The sequence below is a fragment of the Rhinopithecus bieti genome, unplaced genomic scaffold (assembly GCF_001698545.2).
Source record: "Rhinopithecus bieti isolate Rb0 unplaced genomic scaffold, ASM169854v2 scaffold_13348, whole genome shotgun sequence".
Lineage (NCBI taxonomy): Eukaryota > Metazoa > Chordata > Mammalia > Primates > Cercopithecidae > Rhinopithecus > Rhinopithecus bieti.
In genome coordinates this window covers 9,897,194-9,916,341 of record NW_016808764.1, presented here as the reverse complement: position 1 = coordinate 9,916,341, position 19,148 = coordinate 9,897,194, and the positions used below count along the sequence as shown (strand labels likewise).

Sequence of the window (19,148 nt, the reverse complement as noted above, 5' to 3'; positions counted from 1 at the left end):
TACAGAGGGCATCAGGAACTAGAGTTCCAGCTGCCCGTGGCCACCTTCCCATCCCCCTTCTAGTTACCCCAGGGTAGCTACCCCTGGCCAACCAGAGGCGGCTTGATTTTAGCTAAAAGACAAGCAGCTGAGCCAGTGAGTCAAGGTGCTGGCAGGATGGCAGCTGAACCCTCGGGGCTCTTTTTCCCAGGCCTGTCTTGGAAGGGGGGAAGAAAGAAGCCAAGGCTGGCATGGTGGCTCATACCTGTAACCCCAGCACTTTGGTAGGCCAAGGTGAGAGGATCGCTTAAGCCCAGGAATTCAAGACCAGCCTGGGCAACATAGCAAGATCCCATCTCTATTTAGTTTAAAAAACAAAAAACAGAGGGCTGGGGAAAGTCTTAATGGCCAAAACATAAAACAAACCTGCGTGCACACAAACAAGACACAATTACAGAAAGCACGGAGCCTGGGTGTCCCCCTGGCCTCAAACCTTCCACCGGTTTGAGAGTCATTACTTCTGGGGGATGGTGACTAGAAGGTGGCTAGAGGGAGGCTTCCAGGGGCTGGTGATGGTTCAGTGGTTTCTTCACTTGGGAGCCTGCTCCTGGATGAGTGTGGGTGAAAAGTCATCCAGCAAGACCTTCGCACTTCACTGCAGGCAGGTGGGTTATGCTTTAGCCATGAGGATGACAGAAAGCTCCCACTGCCCAGCAGGGGTCTGGGCTCCTGAGCAGGCCTCTATGGACTCTCTCCTGTGACCTGGGCAACACCCAGCTTTCTCCAGTATTCAGGCTGTGGTGTCCAGCAGGCCCAGTTATGGGAAGCAAGGGCAGAAGGATCAGAGTAATTGGGATCAGTGGCAGTGGTTAAGGTTCATGCAGCAGCAGGGGCTCAGCACTGCCTCCTCGGCCCTCTGCAGTGAGGACTGGCCTTGCCCTCTTTTCCACGTGGACACAACGAAGCGGGGGATCCTGGCCAAGTCACGCAGCAAGTACGCAGCGCGGCCGGGTCTGAGTCGAGTAGCCAACCTCAGAGCCCACGTTTCACCCCTGCCCGTGTGACCCACCCGTTTCCCAAACACGTTAGGCTTTCTGATGCCGGAGTCCCCAAGCAGGCTGTCTGCCTGCAGGGTCCTTCTGGGCTCTCCTCACCTTCCTCTTCATGCACCCCCAGCCTGGAGTGTGCTCCTTCCTGGGCAGCCCCCGCTCTGTGCCCGTCCAGTGCTGAAGCTCAGCCGCCCAGGGCTGCCACTGGGCAGTGAAGGCTCTTCAGGACACAGCTTCAGTCCTGCTTGTCTATAGATTCCAGGACCCAGCACCAGGTGGGGCACAGAGCAGGAAATCAGTGAACAGATGAGTGCTGTCTGCATGTCAGGCCCTTTCAGCTCCTCGCCCGGCTATGACCACCAGAAGCTGACCGAGAAGCTCAAATCCAGAGCCCGCACGTAATGCCAGTACTGCACGGGTATGAACAGGATCTCTCCAGGAGACAGGATGCAGGACAGGAATGGGGCCTTGGCAAACTCGGGGAACTTCTCGAGGTCAGGATTCTCCACGTCGACCTGAAGAAAGCAAAGGACGTCATCATCTCTGGGGCAGTGGGGAGAACCTGCAATGTCACCCCGGACCCCCAGTGCCCACCTGGCTCGTGTTATGGAGAAGGTGCGTGTCATGAGGGTACAGAGCCCCCGACTCCTGCGGGGAATACAGCCGGATGTACTTCCTCCCCATCACCTGGGAAGAGACCCTGACAGTCAGCTGGCGGCCTCACTCTGCTGCTGCCCCACGCCCACCCTGGCCTCTGTCCCCTTCCACATGCTGCTCCCTGGGCCCAGCCTGCCCTTCCCCTCCACACATGCTTACAGTTCCACGTGTATGTTTTTCTTCCTGTTTTATTTTTTAGAGACTGGGTCTCAGTCATCCAGGCTGGAGTGCAGTGGTGCGATCATGGCTCATTGGAGTCTCGACCTCCTCCCTCCAGAGATCCTCCTGCCCCAGCCTCCCCAGTAGTTGGGACTACAGGTGTGCCCCACCACACCCAGCTGACTTTTGTATTTTTATTTTTGGTAGAGATTGGGTTTCACTACGTTACCCAGGCTGGTCTTGAACTCCTGGCCTCAAGTGATCCTCCTGACTCAGCCTCCCAAAGTGCTGGGATTATAGGTGTGAACCACCAAACTTGGCCTAAAGGTATGTTTTTCTTCCAAATACATTTTGGAGCCCACCATTATTAGGCACTTGTCTGTGCCAGGCACCACTTAAGTGCTTCACATGTGTTAACTGATTTAATCCTCTCTGAGGTGGTTTATCTTCACTCCCATTTTGCAGGTGAGGAAACTGAGGCACAGAGAGATTAAATGAGCTGCCCAAGCTCACACAGCTGAGGTGTGGCAGGGCTGCTGTCCGCGCCAGGCAGGCTGGCTCCTGAAGCCCGGCTCTTAGCCCACTCCTGAGCCGCCTCTCTGGACTGGTCTGCTGGGGTAGGAGAATGTTCTCCTTTACTAAACTTCTCTTTGCCTGTGAAAACTAAGGTGGTCTTACAGCAGTAGACAGAGGTACCTCCCCTTGTAGCAAACCCATCTGCTCCTCTGCCTGGGTCTCAGGAAAAAACCTCCCAGTGACTGAGAAAACTCCTCCCCCGGCCTGCCGCCTCCTATTTGGAAGAAGCTGGTCTGGATCGGATGGGTGGCAGGCGGGGGAGGGCCAGAGGCACCAGGCACCCACGCCAGCACTGGCTCCCTCTCCCGAGGGCTCCCCTGTGAGGGATCTTGGGAGGGGCCCACACAGGACAGCTGCTTCTGGAAGCAGCCGACTGCAGAGGCCTTCCCGGGCCTGGCGCCGTTTGTGGGTTTGTTTTCTACTTTTGTCCTCATCCCCTTCAGTGCTTCTTGTTTCTTTTTAAGAGCCCGGTGTTGAAAGGCAGAGAATGTGGCCAGCCAGGTGCCTGGGCCAGGAGGAGATAGGAGGCCACTATTCCAGTTGTAGCTCCAACCTGGACTAGGAAGTTCTGCTGGGGATCCTGATGTAGGGGGGAGATGGTTCCCTGGGGACCAAACCAGGCATTGATGGTGATCTCCTCCTCCTCCCCATCGCCCAGGCTGCAGTAGTCGGGGATGCTGATGTCCTGCTTCAACTCCGGGATCTGTGGGCGGCAGAGCAGATATGAGAGGTGGGGATCTGGCCGGGGACACTGCAGCCCGGAGGCCAAAGAAGAGTCAGAGACACACACCTATATCCATTATGTGTGTGTATGTGTGTTTGAGACAGGGTCTGGCTGTTTCTCAGGCTGGAGTGCAGTGGTGTGATCTCAGCTTACTGCAGCCTCTGCCTCCTGGGCTCAAGTGATCCTCCCACCTCAGCCTCCCTAGTAGCTGGGACTACAAGCATGCACCATGCCTGGCTAATTTTTTTTATTTTTACTTTTGTAGAGACAGGGTTTCGCCATGTTGCATAGGCTGGTCTCAAACTCCTAGACTTAAGTGATCCACCCGCCTCGGCCTCCCAAAGTGCTGGGATTACAGGTGTGAGCCACCGTACCCGGCCCTCGCCTTCCTAGTTTTAAAATCCAGGGTAGGCACAGAGGATCTGTTGCCATACCTGGCAGCAACAGACTGGGCATTGAAACTGCCTGATCAGAAAGACAGGTGTGGGCCTGGGTCTGTGCTCTGAGCTTTATATGATGCAGTAAGGGTGGGGTGGCTCCCCATGGCCTCCAACAGAGTTATATGCCACACGTCAGGCGATCTCGGATGTTCGTGGCGGGGCAGGGCTGCGGTGGCCTGGCCTCCTTTATTTATTGTAATTTTTTTTTTTCAAAGACAGTCTTGTTGTGTCACCCAGTCTGGAGTGCAGTGGTGCCATCACGGCTCACTGTAGCCTCAACCTGCAGGGTTTAAGTGATCCTCCTGCCTCAGCCTACCGAGTTGCTGGGACCACAGGAGCATGCCACCGTGTCCGGCTAATTTTATTTTTGTAGAGATGGGGTCTTGCTATGTTGTCCAGGCCGGTCCTGCTTGGCCTCCCAAAGTGCTGGGACTACAGGTGTGAGCCACTGCACACGGCCCTGGCCTCCTTTAGACAAAGCTAGGGTCTCAGAGTGAAAACACACCACTTTAAGTCCACTTCCTGTCCAGACCCTTTGCAGGCACCTCAGTTACCTCTGGGGTTGAACCCACCAGAGCACGCCACCACCCCACACCCCCCAGGCCACCGAGAACCCCAGGGTTCTTCACAGGACCCTGGTTGGACCCGGCGACATTTTTCAAGCTTGAGAGGCATGAAAACAGGGTTGCCAGGGGGACACAGGTCTTTTAGAGTCACTGCTCCCCAGCCTGAAGGCACCTGCAGGTGGACACTACCATTCCTTTGGGAGCAGTGACGGTAACTTCAGGCTGCTTGCTCAGAAACCAGTGTGTACCGGGAAAAGCTGGAATGTTCTCCCCGCAGGGAGCTTGGTCCCAGACACTGCTATTCAGACCTTTAAGAGCCTGTCTCAAATCAGCTGTGCAGAAACGCAGCCGCGCCTGCTGCTTAGGACTGAAGTACAAGTTCGCAAGCTGAGGTCCCTCCCAGGGCTGCTGGGGGTTCCTCCCAAAGGTAACACCCGACACTGCTGCTTCTGACCAGAATTGGCCCTGTGGAATCTGAGCAGAAACTATGATTGGTCCCTGATGACATCATCAGGATTTCTGAAAGGTGATTGGCTGACCAGATTATGTCGTCAGAATCACTGGCCAAGGATGCACAGACCCCAAGGGAATCAGCGCTCCTAAGATGTGACTGATAATTGAGGCAGGCTTAAACTGTTGGCCAAAATCTTCTAGAACACGGGGTCTCTGGGAGAAGTCAGTCAGAGGTTCTGGGACAAGAATTTGGTAGGAGCCCCTGAGCATCCCTTAGGTAGAGAAGGTTCTAGAACACTGTCCTTGCCACATGGCATGACAACACCTGGGCATGGGCTGCTGGGACTTCTCCAGGGTCCTCTCACATCATGATGGACACTCAGCTCTGGGACCCAAGGTAAACACCCAGGCAGCCCTCCATTACCTGAAACGTCTTTCAAGTCCTGGTTCATCTTGAAAGTCACTGTGAACTTGACCTTCTACTCCTAAATATACCTCCTCCTGTTCCACAAAGTATGAAACAGCTGCTCCAGGACAGGGAGCCAAGGTTAACTGTGGCTTCCAGGGTCCCCGGCCCACACTGAGGCCATGCCCCCAGGATGACTGGGGTTGGGGGAAAGGCGAGTCTCGGGATCACACAGTAGGGACCTGATCAATTAGAATCCCCCTTTCCCTCACTTAGCAAGTGACATGGACAGGAGGCAGCATGCACGAGTCCTAATAGGGAGGCTTGGGGAAGAGAAACTGCCAGCCTCCTTTAATGTCGGCATGAAGGCTCCTGGCCTACTGTCCTTGGGTGCCCCATCAAGACAGGGTCAGGCAGCCCTGGCCTCAGCAGTAGATACAGCAGCTGAGCAGCATCCCAGGGCCCCACTGCAAAGGCTGCAGAGGTGCGACCCCAGCCCACCCCTGGCTGTGGCCCTGACCCCATGCGCCTGGCCCTATTCTTGAATCCTGCCAAGTGCTGCCTCCCTGGGCACTCCAGGCAGACACCACAACAGCCAGGTCCCTCCTGGGTGCCCCAGCTCCATCTATTTAGTGTTTTGGGGACCTGAATCTGGGCGTCTTCCCTGATCTTCCCTCCCACCCCCACACATCCACCCACGTCCAGGGTCCGGCGGTTGACACCTATCTTGAACTGCTCCATCTGCCAGCATCACCTCTCCTTGCACCACAGCAACAGCCCAGCCAGCCACCCGGTCCGACAGCTGCTCCCTTCATCTCTGAACAGCGGCCCCTGCAATCCTCGGAGCACTGGCAACCCCCAGTGTTTCCTGTTACTTTAGGAAAATGGCTCCTTGTCACTCACATCTTGTCAACTTCCCAGCCTCACCTGCTGCTTCCCTCCTACTCACACCCACTACTCCAGCTGCACTGAGCCCAGGAGGGGAGGAGAGGGGAAGGTGAGAAGGTGAGGGACAGAGGAGTGTGGCCTCAGACTTACCTGGTCAAAGAGCTGGTGCTGAGCAAGGTAGCCGACGTCCCTCGGCTAATCCACCGGGGAAAACCAGAGGCGACACAGAAAGCCCAGTTAGTTGTGACAGATGCCCTCTTGCTGCTGCTGTCCAGCTGGCCCCAGCCCCAGCCCCGCCACCTTTCCACTCCATCCTGAATGGTCCTCTCCAACCCTTAGAGGCCCTGGGGCAGCTTCAAAGAACCTCTCCAGCACTGGGGTACCCAGTTTGTAAAGCACTGATCTCCCATCTGATTGGCAAGCATTTTCATAAAATGGCAACAAACAGTGCAGGCAAAGATGTAAGAAAACAGACACTTGTGTTAATTGCTGGTGAAAGTATAAGTGATTAACTTTTGGGAAAAATAAGCTGTCCTATCCTGTCCTGTCCTAATTTTGACAGGGCCTGGTTCTGTTGTCCAAGCTGGAATGCAGTGACCTGATCTTGGCTCCCTGTAACCTCTGCCTCCCAGGCTCAAGCAATTTGCCCCACCTCAGCCTCTTGAGTAGCTGGGATTACAGGCACGCACCACTACGCCCAGCTGATTTTTATATTTTTTATAGAGACAGGGTTTCACTATGTTTCCCAGGCTGGTCTTGAACTCCTGAGCTCAAGCGATCCGCCTGCCTCAGCCTCCCAAAGTGCTGGGATTACAGGTGTGAGCCACCATGCCTGGCCACTATTAAAATTTTAAATATACATACTCTTGACTTAGCTGTCCAACTTTTGGAACCCACTGAATTATACTCCCCTGCCCATTAAAAAGGACCTGACATGAGTCCCTCATGTCTGCTGGCCGAACAGCCTGCCTTCCTCGCTGTGGTCATCCCTCTGACCACAGACTTACGGACTGGCTCCTCCAAAACCTCCCACTGCAACACACGGAGGGTTATTTGCCTAAATGTTCTACACTCTCTCCCTTCCAAGTATTAGGGGAAAGCAGTCCCCATGATGTACCTCATTCACGATGTATTTGCTGATGAACTCGTTGACCGTCATGAGTGTCTGGGACCACTCCTCGTCTGTGTACCTCGAACCAACTTCCACCGGGACGGTTCGGCAGCCAGCGATCCCTTGGATATACTCCAAACTAGCAGAAAGACACACATTGGCGTCATCACTGCTAATAGTTTTTGGGCATAGTACTAAGTGTGCTTTGCATGTGGTCCCCTTTCATCCTCGGAAAATCTCATGTGCAGAGACGAGGACTGTCATCCCCAGCTTCACTGATGAGGAAACGGGCACGGAGAGGCGGGACTCCCTGCTCAAGGCTGTACAGCTCCTACACAGTGCTGCAGAGCTTTGCAGATAGGGCCAGTAAGTCTGGTTGGCTGGGCTGCTTTGGTTCCCTGCTTGCCAACGGCCTCCTCACTTCTTTCTTTGCTCATTTTGTCACTAAGCTGAGAAACTTTTGAACAAATAGTGGGCAGCGCGGCGGGTGCTGCAGTGAAGTACCCTGGGCTCTGCCCTCTAGCCTGGGACTGATTCCAGGCCTCATCAGGTACAGGCCAGGGGCTCTGTGGAGGTTACTGAACCTCTCTGAGTCCTTGATCCCCATTTACAGAATGGGGGTGATGACAACACCTGTCCTAGTGCCAGGTACATAGTAAAATGCTTCATTGAAGGCTTGCTGTGAGGAGAGCTCCTGCAATGAGAAGTCCTCTACATGTCTCAGCAGGTACCATTCGCTCCGCTAAACCACAAAACAGGCCGACTCCATCTACCTTCCTGGAGAGATGCCTCCTTATTTCCAAACTCATGCAGAGCCTCCCATGACAGCCACGCTCCAGCTGCCTGATCTGATCTCTCCATCATGAATCTGAGAAAGGACTAGAAACAAACACAAGAGACCACAGAATCCCTCAGAGAGAGGGGCTGTCTCTTGGGTTATTTCTGTGCTTAGCCTCAGGGCCCTGAGATGGTCTGAAATTGCTAGGATCCTGCAAAAATTGCATAACAGACACATCCTAGGACTGCCACTTAGGGACTCATTAAAAAACCGCTTAGGGCGAGGAAGGTAGAAGGTAAGAATCTCATAGCCTGTGGCATAAATTCAGAGCACCTTACTTTTCGTTCTCTTTTAACCCCTAGGCAGTCAGTCAAGGGCTGCTAGTGAAGCATGTACAAGGCTGCACTCCTCTGGGGACGGTCAGGGGAGGGACTCAGGGAGCCCTGGGGAACGCTAAAATGGGAAGAGGGACCTCACCTCCCTCTGTGACCACCCACCTCCACTTCTGCATGCACGGCCAGTGGTCAGCCACGCCTTTCAGGATCACGGGCCTCCCTGGAACCAAAAACTGCTCCCTGAAATGCTGGAGGGATGGACGGTGCAGCCGGGGGACTGTTCTTTCTAAGTTCACATCTGGAATCGAACCATGGTCCGTCTTTGCCTTCTGTTTAAAATCAAAACAGAACAAATTAGCAAGCACCTCAGGAAGTCGACATTTGAGGCATTCCACCAGGAACCTGTGTCAGGGGTAGGAGAGCTTAGCTGTCGAGTACCAGTGACAACAATAGACAATATTTGCTATTATTAGTGCTACTATTACTGTTTGCTCCTCATGAGATCAAGGTGGTTTTCTTTTTAACCATTTCATTAAAAATGTTTGTTTCATTATAAACTGCTTTCACAGAAATTCTGCAATAAAGGAAAACTTACTATCTCCAACTTCATCATCTTAAGGTCTTCTCATTCCTGCATGGTCTTTTCCCATCTTAAACACACACACACACACACACAATATCTCTGACCCACTGGGGGTAACAGCAACGATGAAGCAGCAGCCCTGCCTCTCCCCTCCAATCATTTATCAAAAGCAGTTTCCACGTGGCCACCCAGTCCTTGCAGTTTCTTAGGAGTGGCTGTACCATCGTTTACTTAACCATCTCCCAACTGGGTGACCTGAGTAAGTTACTTGCTGCTTGAGAGCCTCAGTGTCCACAGGTGTGAACCTGCTGGAAATGGCCAGCCACAGTGGCTCATACCTGTAATCTCAGCACTTTGGGAGACCAAGGTGGGAGGACTGCTTGAGCCTGGGAGTTTGAAACCAGGCAACATAGAGAAACTTCCATCTCTAGAAAAAATTTAAAAAGCCGGGCATGGTGGTGCACGCCTGTAGTCCCAGCCACTCAGGAAGCTGAGGTGGGAGAAATCACCTAAGCCTAGGAAGTCAAGGCTGCAGTGAGCTACGTTTTTTGTTTTTTTTTGTTTGTTTCTTTTGTTTTTTTTTTTTTCCGTTTTTTTTTGTTTTTTTTTTTTTCGTTTTGTTTGTTTTTTTTGAGACCAAGTCTCGCTCTGTCGCCCAGGCTGGAGTGCAGTGGCACGATCTCGGCTCACTACAACCTCCGCCTCAGGGGTTCAAGCAATTCTCCTGCCTCAGCCTCCCGAGTAGCTGGGACTGCAGGCGCCCGCCACCACGCCCGGCTAATCTTTTTTTTTGTATTTTTAGTAGAGACGGGGTTTCACCCTGTTAGCCAGGATGGTCTCGATCTCCTGACCTTGTGATCCACCCGCCCCGGCCTCCCAAAGTGCTGGGATTACAGGCGTGAGCCACCACTCCCGGCCAGTTTTTTGTTTTTTTTGAGACCAAGTCTCGCTCTGTTGCCCAGGCTGGAGTGCAGTGGCACGATCTCGGCTCACTACAACCTCTGCCTCAGGGGTTCAAGCAATTCTCCTGCCTCAGCCTCCAGAGTAGCTGGGATTACAGGCGTGTGCCAGAACGCCTGGCAAATTTTTGTATTTTTAGTAGAGATGAAGTTTCACCATGTTGGCCAGGCTGGTCTCGAATTCCTGACCTCAGGTGACCTGCCAGCCTCGGCCTCCCAAAGTGCTGGGATTATAGGCGTGAGCCACCACACCTGGCCTGCAGAAGGCTATGACTGTGCCACTGCACTCCAGCTTGGGTGACTGGGCAAGACCCTGTCTGTAAAAAAAAGAAACAAAATAAAAGAGCAACCCACACACCATGCCCTTGGCCACATGGTGCCCTTGGCAACACCGGGTATCATATGAAGCCTTGTTTGCTAACTTAAGAGCCAAAGATGACATGCTGTTTCGCTATTTGCATCTCTCTCTCTTATTTTTTTAACCAGAGGTGAGGCTGAACATTTTCCTGCACATTTGTTTAACAGATCTATTTCCTTCTTGTGAACAGTCTGTTCAGGTTCCTGGTCTTCTACCTCCTGGGGCTCAAGATTTTTTCCCTATTGATTTGTACCATTCCTTACGTAATAGAGATATTCATTATCTGACATATTTGTTGAAAATGCTTCTTCTCCCTTTATTGGATTTTCTTTTATTTTGGTTACATGCATGTGTGTTTAGTGTTAATCACTTGCATTTTTCTTACATAAAAATAATTTGTGGCTCATGCCTGCAATCCCAGCACTTTAGGAGACTGAGGTGGGTGGATCACCTGAGGTCCAGACAAGCCTGGCCAACACGGTGAAACCCTGTCTCTATTAAAAATACAAAAATTGTCAGGTATAGTAGTGAGCGCCTGTAATCCCAGCTACTTAGGAGACTGAGGCAGGAAAATCGCTTGAACCTGGGAGGCGGAGGTTGCAGTGAGCTGAGATTGTGCCACCGCACTCCAGCCTGGGTGACAGAGTGAGACTCTGTCTCAAAAATAATAACAATAATAATAATAATATGCATTGTAGGAAATTCTGAAAACACAGCATTTAAAAAACCGTCAGAAACATCCCATAATTCCACTACTGAGTGTCTAGTACAGTCTTAGTCATTTCTTTCTGTGGGTCCGTTACCGGCCACTCTACAGACAAGGAAACCAAGGCTCAAAGGAGGTTAAGTGACTTGCTTGGGGGTGTTGTAAGTGAGGCCTGTGTGTGGGCACCAGGACCTGAAGCCTTCAGAGTAAACCATGCTCTGTTCCTGGGGGTGCTCTTTGGAACAGGCATACAGACCCAAGAAGTGGGAGAGATTGATCCCCAAAACAGACATCAGCTAGTTGTAGTATCTCATCCAAACCCAGGAGCAGAGAGACAGGAGCAGCCGGAGGTATCGCCTCGCCTGGGTGAGACTTCAGCAAGCCCACCAAGAAGAAGCTGAAAGAAACGGGCCGCCGCTGGCTGCAGCTCTCGCCCACACAATCGCTGTAAGCTGTTCCCCTTAGGAACCACGAAGCTTCTCTGTTGCCTCTCTGCTGAAAGGGCACTGCCTTTGCGGAAAAAAAAAAAAAGGAAAAAGCTTTCTTTTTTTTTTGACAAAACGAATGGAGCTGTTCCATTTCAAAAATCAATGAGGGCTGAGCACAGTGGCTCACACCTGTAATCTCAGTGCTTCGGGAGGCCACGGCAGGGGGATCGCTTTAGGCCAGGAGTTCCAGATTAACCTGAGAAACATAATGAGACCCCATCTCTGCAAAAAATGAAAAATAAATGGAAAACTAAAACAATTAGCTGGGTGTGGTGCCACACTGCCATAGTTCCAGCTACTAACAAGGCTGAGGCAGAAGGATTGCTTGAGCCCAAGAAGTGGAGGCTACAGTGAGCCACGATTGCACTACTGCACTCCAGCCTGGGCGACAGAACGGGAGCCTACTTCGAAAAACAAACAGAAATTCAGAATCAATGGAGATGCTATTTTCCATCAGAGGGGTTGCAGGCTACGAGTCCTCACCCTGTGGGAGAGATGACTCGGAATTTCTAGAAGAACAGCACTGCTGGATGGCCAGTGTGCTTGGGGCAATCTCCCCCACATACCTTTGTGCAGGGCTGCTCCAGGGTGGAGCTCTGGGCAGGCCTCTTTCCAGGGAGGTGTGCCTGAAGGATGGCAGCGACTTTAAGGAGGATGTCCCCCAGGATGGCCGTCCCCAACAGCAGGCCCATGTCACAGACCCGCAGGGCTGTGGCCACAGTGGTGGCATCCTCAGGTGCCTGGCACAGACACAGGGCTTTCAGGAGGCAGCCGATGGCGTAGACCCGGCGCCAGTCTTTGTCTATGTCCCGCCACGTGCCCGTGTTGAGCTTCTCCCAGGAGTAGTCCAGGATCACCTCGCTGGTCTGCAGACACTCGTCCCTCCTGCCCTCGTAGAAGAGCTCAGTGGCTCGCTGTAACAACGTCACCATGCTCCTCTCCACTTTCTCCCCGAGGTCCAACTTCAGGTCTTCTTTAGTGTGCGGCAGGAGTGCCCTGAGGGCCTCCCAAAGAGTGCCTTCTCTGGCCAGGGGCTCTGCAGGGCAGTGGGGGTCTCCAGCCATCAGGCCACCACCAGCTCAGTCAGACACGTGCCTGGGGAGGTGGAGAGAAGCAAGAGTCAGACACCAGGACAGACCTGATCCCCTGTGCGTTCCCGCAGTTTCCTGCATCTCATTTGTGAGGATTTTTCAACAGTGGTTTTCTCTGCTGGGCAGAAGCTCTGGAGGGGAGGGCCCCCATCTGTCTGGGGTCCCCGCTGTATCTTCAGGGCCTGTCTCAACACCTGGTACTCAGTGAGCACTGGATAAATGTTCAGAAAGGAACGTGTATTGTCTTTGTCTGCAAGGCCTCCCATACCCCTCTGCTGCCTGGCAAACTCCTACTCAACCTTTAAGGCCCATCTTAAATACCCCTATGTGAGGCCTGTTAAGATTCTCCAGCAGTGTGCTGTGTTCCTGCAGCCCTTGAGCTTCTCTTACAGCACTTGTCAGGATGTATGAAAACACCAGCTTACATGTGTGTCTATCCAACACTGCACTGCCAGCCCCACCAGGGCAAGAATGTAGCTCACTCCTCTACGTTTCCCCAGAGCCTAAAAGCAGAGCCCACCTCATGGCAGGCACTTGGGAGTGCCGGACTTTGAAAAGTATTCGAGGACGCTGGTATGGTGGCTCATGCCTGTAATTCCAGCGCTTTGGGAGGCCAAGGCAATTGGATCGCTTGAGCTCAGGAGTTCAAGACTAGCCTGGCCAACATGGCAAGACCCCGTCTCTACAAAAAATACAAAAATTAGCTGGGCATGGCGGTACATGCCTGTGGTCCCAGGTACTCGGGAGGCTGAAGGTGGCAGGATCACTTAAGCCTGGAGGCAAAGGTTGCAGTAAGCCGAGATCATGACACCAGCCTGGGTGATAATAGAGCAAGATCCTGCCTCAAATTTAAAAAAAAAACAAAAATGAAGTGACTTGCCCCGAGGCCGACGGTCAATCATTTGTGCAGAAGCAGGGCTTAAATTCCCGCTGATCTCAGCACCCTCTCCTGTGTGCCATGTCAATGCTGCATGCTTGACATATATTAACATGTCCCTTGCAGTCCTACGATGGGAGTTTTACAGATGAATAAACTGAGATTTCAGAGGTTTAGCAATTTGTCCAAAACTACAGAGTAAGTGGCAGTGTCTGCCCAGAACACTCATTGCCCTCAAGGGTGAGCTCTTTGGACTTCGTATCCACAGGGCTGAGCTCACAATGAGTTCATTTCTGTCCTTGGTTCACAATGAACATTCTTTCTAGCAAGCTCAGGGTGTGGTAGGCCTCAGAAAGCCCCAGCCTGCCAGGGTGGGTTCTATCTCTAACCTCCTAAAATGCTTGTGTTGGCCTCATTCACAGCCTTCTTGGAGAGTTTCATAGTCCAATTTCCAGCATGGACTTATCCACTAGGCCAGCACAAGACACCACATGGGCCCATCCCTGGCCTCCCTGGGTGGCCTCCTGGCTTATCCCCTGTGTGTCTTCTATGAATCTTATAGAACAACATGGAGAAGCCTCATCTTGAGCATCCAAAAGACCTCAGGGGCCTCATATCCTGGCTTCTCATAAAGGCTGGTGGAAAGGCCTCCCAGGAGACCATTTATTGCCTTACCATAAAACTGGCTTCCACTGGGGCTCTACGTACCAGCTTTGTAAACTTGTCTCTTGACGACCTTAGAAAACGGCCTCCCAGAGGGTTTCAAATGGGCTATAAACCTGTTCCCTGCAATGCAGACTACGGGCTTTATAAACTGGTGTTTCAGAGTGACCTTATAAAATGGCCCCTCACAGGGCGCCTATCAGCCTTACAAAGCCCGGTTCTCAAGGTGGCCTCACGTGTGTGGCTTTGTAGCCAGGTTTGCCCGGTGGCCCCATGTGCTGCTTTGTCACCTGGCCTCCCAGGGTGGCCTCACATTTGATCTTCATAAACTGCCTCCTAAGGCAGCCTATCTGCTACTTTGCAACTTGGCCTTGGAGACCTCATGTTGAAGGCCAGTGGGCACAGCCTTGTCCTGGGAAAGATGGCTTCCTAATACTGCGAGTTGGCTGTACAAAACAGTCTCCTCTTGGCCACATGAAACAGCCTCATTATTATTCTTTAATGCAGAGTTCTTCAATGAATGGCCTCGTCAAAAGGCCTTCAGAGATACTTATGTTGACAATATATAATGATCTTCCAGAGACAGAGGTTCAGGATGGCTGTATGAGTTTGTTTTCAAAATGACTTTTCAGATTGCCTCTGTATAAGCCACTTGAAATGGCCTCCCCAAAGGCCTCAAGATTGATATTATACACTACCCTCCAGCAGGGCACCTATAATCCCAGCTACTTGGGAGTGTGAAACAGGAGGACTGCTTGAGCCCAAGAATTCAAGACCCTGTCTCTAAAAAAAATTTAAAAATTAGTTAGCTGGCTGTGGTGGCACACACCTGTAGCCCCAGCTACTCCGGAGACTGAAGCAGGAAGATTGCTTGAGCTCAGGAGTTTAAGGCTACAAGTGAACCATGTTTGTGCCTCTGCACTCCTGTCTGGGCGACAGAGTGAGACCCTGTTTCAAACAATAAAATAAAACTATAGCCTCCTACAAGGCCTTATGTTGGCAGCATGGTGAAGTGGCATTCTGGCCGTATGAGTCTTCTGCCTGGTTGCATAGACTTCCCCAAACCTCTCATAATTTGGCCTTTTATGTAGTTGCCATATCAAACAGCCACCTCCTGGCACAGGAAACAGTCTTCCAAAATGGTTTTTTGAGACGGAGTCTTGCTCTGTCACCCAGTCTGGAGTGCAGTCATGTGATCTCAGCCCACTGCAATCTTCGCCTCCCAGGTTCAAGTGATTCTCCTACCTCAGCCTCTGAGTAGCTGGGACCACAGGCACGACTGCCACCATGCCTGGCTAATTTTTGTATTTTTAGTAGAGACGGGGTTTTGCCATGTTGGCCAGGCTGGTCTCGAACTCCTGACCACAAGTGACCCGCCCACCTCAGCCTCCCAAAGTGCTGGGATTACAGGTGTGAGCCACCATGCCCAGCCCTTGTAACTTGTTTTAAAAACTGGCCTTTCTATAGATGGGGGCTTGTCTGAGGACCCAGTGAAGTCAGATTTTGTCTTAGTTTTACAAATCAATCTGTGGTTTCTTCATAGTGACAGGAAAGTGTTGTTTGTTGTGTCCATCTACCCCTGCAGGGAGCAGACACATTGGCTCCTGTTAGCCGTGCAAAAAGGCCTTACAGAAGGAGTCTTGGTCTGGCTAGGGAAACACTCTCTTGTTAGCTGTGTAAAGCAATCTTCCAGGGTCGCTGGCCTCATGGGTTGTCAGAAGCAGCCTTCACACCACCAACCACTTGAGATGGGCCTCCTGGGAAGGTCAGGTGCGGGCCTCAGGTCACTGCCTTTCTGAATGGCCTCAGGTCCAGGCTCATCAGCTTTCCGACATTCCCCACATACTGGTCCGACAAAAAAGGCTTCTCGTTGTATCAAGCAATTTTCTAGAGGAAAGGACCAGCCAGAGTAGCCTTATGGCCTGGCTTTATTGATTGGCTTCCCAGAACTCCTTACTGAATTGCTGTTTACAAAGTCTTATATTAAGGCCAGGTGCAGTGACTCACGCCTGTCATCCTAGCACTTTGGGAGGCCGAGGAGGGTGGATCACCTGAGGTCAGGAGCTCCAGGCCAGCCTGGCCAACATGGTGAAACCCCATCTCTACTAAAAATACAAAAATTAGCCAGCATGGTGGTGCACGCCTGTAATCCCAGCTACCCGGGAGGCTGAGGTAGGAGAATTACTTGAACCCGGGAGGCAGAGGTCGGGGTGAGCCGAGATCTAGCCACTGCACTCCAGTCTGGGTGACAGAGGAAGACTCTGTCCCTCCCAAAAAAAAAAAAAAAAAAGAACACACACACAAAAGGCTAAACAAACAGGCTTCCAAAGAAGGGAGTCAAGAATAAGATGTGTGACTTGCCAGTTATCTGCAAGAAGAAAAAAGATGTGTGAAGCAGTCTTTGAGAGTGGTGCCACAGACTGGCCTTCAAGAGCTCCACATAAAAGGGTTTATTGGGAGTGGTACAGATAACCTTCTAGTGGCCAGGTGTAGGTGGGTCATCCAAACCAAGATGCTATTAATATTTATGTCTGCATCAGTAAAAAACTGGTGTTATTCCAGGCAAACTGACACCTACCGTAACCCAAATGTGGGCCATGTGAAAAAGCCTGAGTGGCCTCGTATCTTCACTTTACAAGTCAGTCTCCCAGAGCTCAACAGGTATTGGCCTTCAAAGACCTCTTGTTGATTGGAGAAGGCTGGGTTTTTTTTTTTTTTTTTTTTTTTTAAAGACAGAGTCTCGCTCTGTCACCTAGGCTGGAGTGCAATGGTGCCATCCCGGCTCACTGCAACCTCTGCCTCCCGAGTTCAAGCGATTCTCCTGCCTCAGCCTCCTGAGTAGCTGGGATTACAGGTGCCCGCCACCACACCCAGCTAATTTTTCTATTTTTAGTAGCCACGGGATTTCACCACATCGCCCAGGCTGGTCTTGAACTCCTGACCTCAGGTGATCCGCCCGGCTCAGCCTCCCAAAGTTCAGATTACAGGCGTGAGCCAGCATGCCCGGCCCAGGGAAGGCTTTTTTTTTTTTTGGCAGGGGAGCTGGGGGATCAGGTATAGAAACAGCTTGAGTGGTCTTATGTCCTGGCTTTGTGAACTGGCCTCATAACCTGGAACAGCTTTCAGGGGGAAGATCAAGCACGGGTTGCATAAAACAGCTTTTGAGTGGACTTGATTCAGCCCCTAAATGCTCCTTAAAGTCTTGTCTGCTGGTGTATGAAATGAACTTGCAAAGAAGGTCAGAATATAGGCTGTTATGTGCTAACCTCTCAGAGTGGTTTTTCTCCTGGATTTATAAACAAGACTAAGATGAATCTTATAAAAGGCTTCTTGTTGGTCGCATTAAACAAAAAGGAGCCAAATACAGCCTGTATATACCAGCCCTAAGACTCAGGCCTGGACTTTATAAATTCGCCATCCAGACAGAATTCACTATGCACACTAGCAAAGTGGGTTCCCGGTAGGTTATGGGATATATCCCTCTTGGAAACCACTGCCCCGTCATCCCAGGATTCTTTCAAATTATTTTTATTTTTTTTTGAGACGGAGTCTCCTCTCACCCAGGCTGGAATGCAGTGCCCCAATCTCAGCTCACTGCACCTCTGCTTCCTAGGTTCAAGCAATTCTCCTGCCTTGGCCGCCCGAGTAGCTGGGATTACAGGTGTGCACCACCACACTCAGCTAATTTTTGTATTTTTAGTGGAGACGGGGTTGCGCCATGTTGGCTAGGCTGGTCTCGTGAACTCCTGACCTGAAGTGATCGGCCTGTCTCGGCCTCCCAAAGGGTTGGGATTACAGGCATGAGCCACCGAGCCCACCCTTAAATTATTTTTAAACATCAACTCCTCTAAAGCACCTCCCTGAGTATTCTTTAAGGTGGCTGGGCGGAACGGCCTCTCTGAGAGCCTCACTGTGATTTGCAGAGGGTCTCAGGGTACGGCAAGCACCATGCTGGTCATGAGAAAGCCTCTCAGAGGGGGCTTCCAGGACAGGTCAGCCCACATCTGGCTTTCTTGGAACAGGCAGTCCGGTTCTCTAATCTCTTCAATGTTATGATGGCAGTATTCCACAAAACTTGTGCAAACACAAGAGCTCTGTAAAACTTCTCAGAGAAGTTTGGAACGTTTTCCAGAAAGCTTTATTCATGGCACAAGGATCCCTTTGGCTAAGGGGCACCCAGTCTTTGTGTTTGGGTCATCCGAGTGACCCCAACGCCCGCGCACCTCCTGACCCCGGGCTTGCTCCCGTGTCCTCCGGAGCACGGCGAGTCTCACCGTTGCTAGGAAACGCACCGATGCCCATCGTTAAGTCTTACCGAGCTACAAGCACCTTTCCTTAGGGCAGCCACACACCCAGGCCCCAGAGGGTCCCACGTACCCCGCACTAGCCTTGAGCCCCCCCGAGGCCTCAGACCCCCTTTCCTCCTCAGCGCCTTTCCCGGGGCTACATTTCTCGCGGCTCTTATCTGGGACCTGACGGCTGAATCGTTTCCAGCCGGCCTTACACACCAGGGCATAAAACCCGCGCAGGCGCACTAGGGCTACACCGACTAGACCGCCAAGAACCGCGAAAGCGCACAGCAGCCCGCCTCAAGGGCCTGCCCTCACGCAGGCGCAAAACCACTGCCAGAAGACGAGCACTACCCACGCGCGGAGCCTTTCCCTCTATCTGGCAGCGCAGGCCGGCTCAGAGCGCAAGCGCCCACGCGAGCCAGCCTCGGGCTTTCCAAGGCGCACGCGCGAGGTCGGGCTTTGCTGCTTCACATGACGCCGGCGCGGTCTATGCCTCTGAACCCGGCCTCTCCACTTCTGAGGAACTGGAGCTGACTCAGTTCTCGAGTTGCTCAGACTAACCTCTCTTCAGCTGGGACGGTGTCGAGTCGCCTTTGGGCTGGCGACTACTCGTTGCTTTTGGTCCGACCACGCGGCTGTCTCCCCCGAGAAGTCAGAGGCTAGCATAGGAGTATCGATCGCTCACCGCTCCTCTGATCACGACGCAGTGCCTAGAGGAGTGCCGAGTGATCGATGCTGTGGCCCCGCCCCACTCCCGTTTAAAAGACCAGGGGATGGACAAGACAGAGAAAGGCTGGCTGTATCCTCCGGGTCCTTCCGTGCTGGTGACACCCGATTTTTCCTCTGCACGGATAACAACTTCTTACAAGGCTGTTTGCATCCACCATTTAGTCCCTGCAGCTGGGATTATTAGTTCTCCCTATTTTACAGAGCGAAACTGAAGCTCAGTGATTAAAGTGGCCACATACTTGTACTTTTGGAAAGTCAGATCCACAATTACCACGAGCAAG

The 19,148-nt window shown here is 52.1% G+C and overlaps 1 protein-coding gene across 3 annotated transcripts; it reads right to left on the bottom strand.

Moving 5' to 3' along the window:
• Positions 1–317: 317 nt before the first annotated feature.
• KDM8 (lysine demethylase 8) lies at positions 318–18,850 on the bottom strand. Of its 3 annotated transcripts, XM_017887204.1 has the most exons (8): positions 18,700–18,850; positions 11,782–12,310; positions 8,284–8,450; positions 7,015–7,147; positions 6,048–6,092; positions 2,974–3,123; positions 1,623–1,715; positions 318–1,543 (listed from the first exon to the last, which is right to left on the bottom strand). In XM_017887204.1, exons 2-8 carry the CDS (start codon positions 12,277–12,279, stop codon positions 1,379–1,381), a joined length of 1,251 nt encoding a protein of 416 aa, XP_017742693.1. In that variant the 5' UTR covers positions 12,280–12,310; positions 18,700–18,850; the 3' UTR covers positions 318–1,378. The 3 variants fall into 3 exon arrangements, with proteins under 3 accessions (XP_017742693.1, XP_017742695.1, XP_017742694.1); XM_017887206.1 differs by lacking the exon at positions 1,623–1,715; XM_017887205.1 differs by lacking the exon at positions 6,048–6,092.
• Between the last annotated feature and the right edge of the window lie 298 nt (positions 18,851–19,148).

Excerpts from the sequence above, each read along its gene's own strand:
- KDM8 (XM_017887204.1), bottom strand. The coding sequence starts at position 12,279 with ATGGCTGGAGACCCCCACTGCCCTGCAGAGCCCCTGGCCAGAGAAGGC. Across the intron at positions 6,093-7,014 it reads GCAAATACATCGTGAATGAG|CCGAGGGACGTCGGCTACCT; the intron begins GTACATCATGGG and ends CCGGTGGATTAG. Across the intron at positions 3,124-6,047 it reads AGCACCAGCTCTTTGACCAG|ATCCCGGAGTTGAAGCAGGA; the intron begins GTAAGTCTGAGG and ends TGCCGCCCACAG.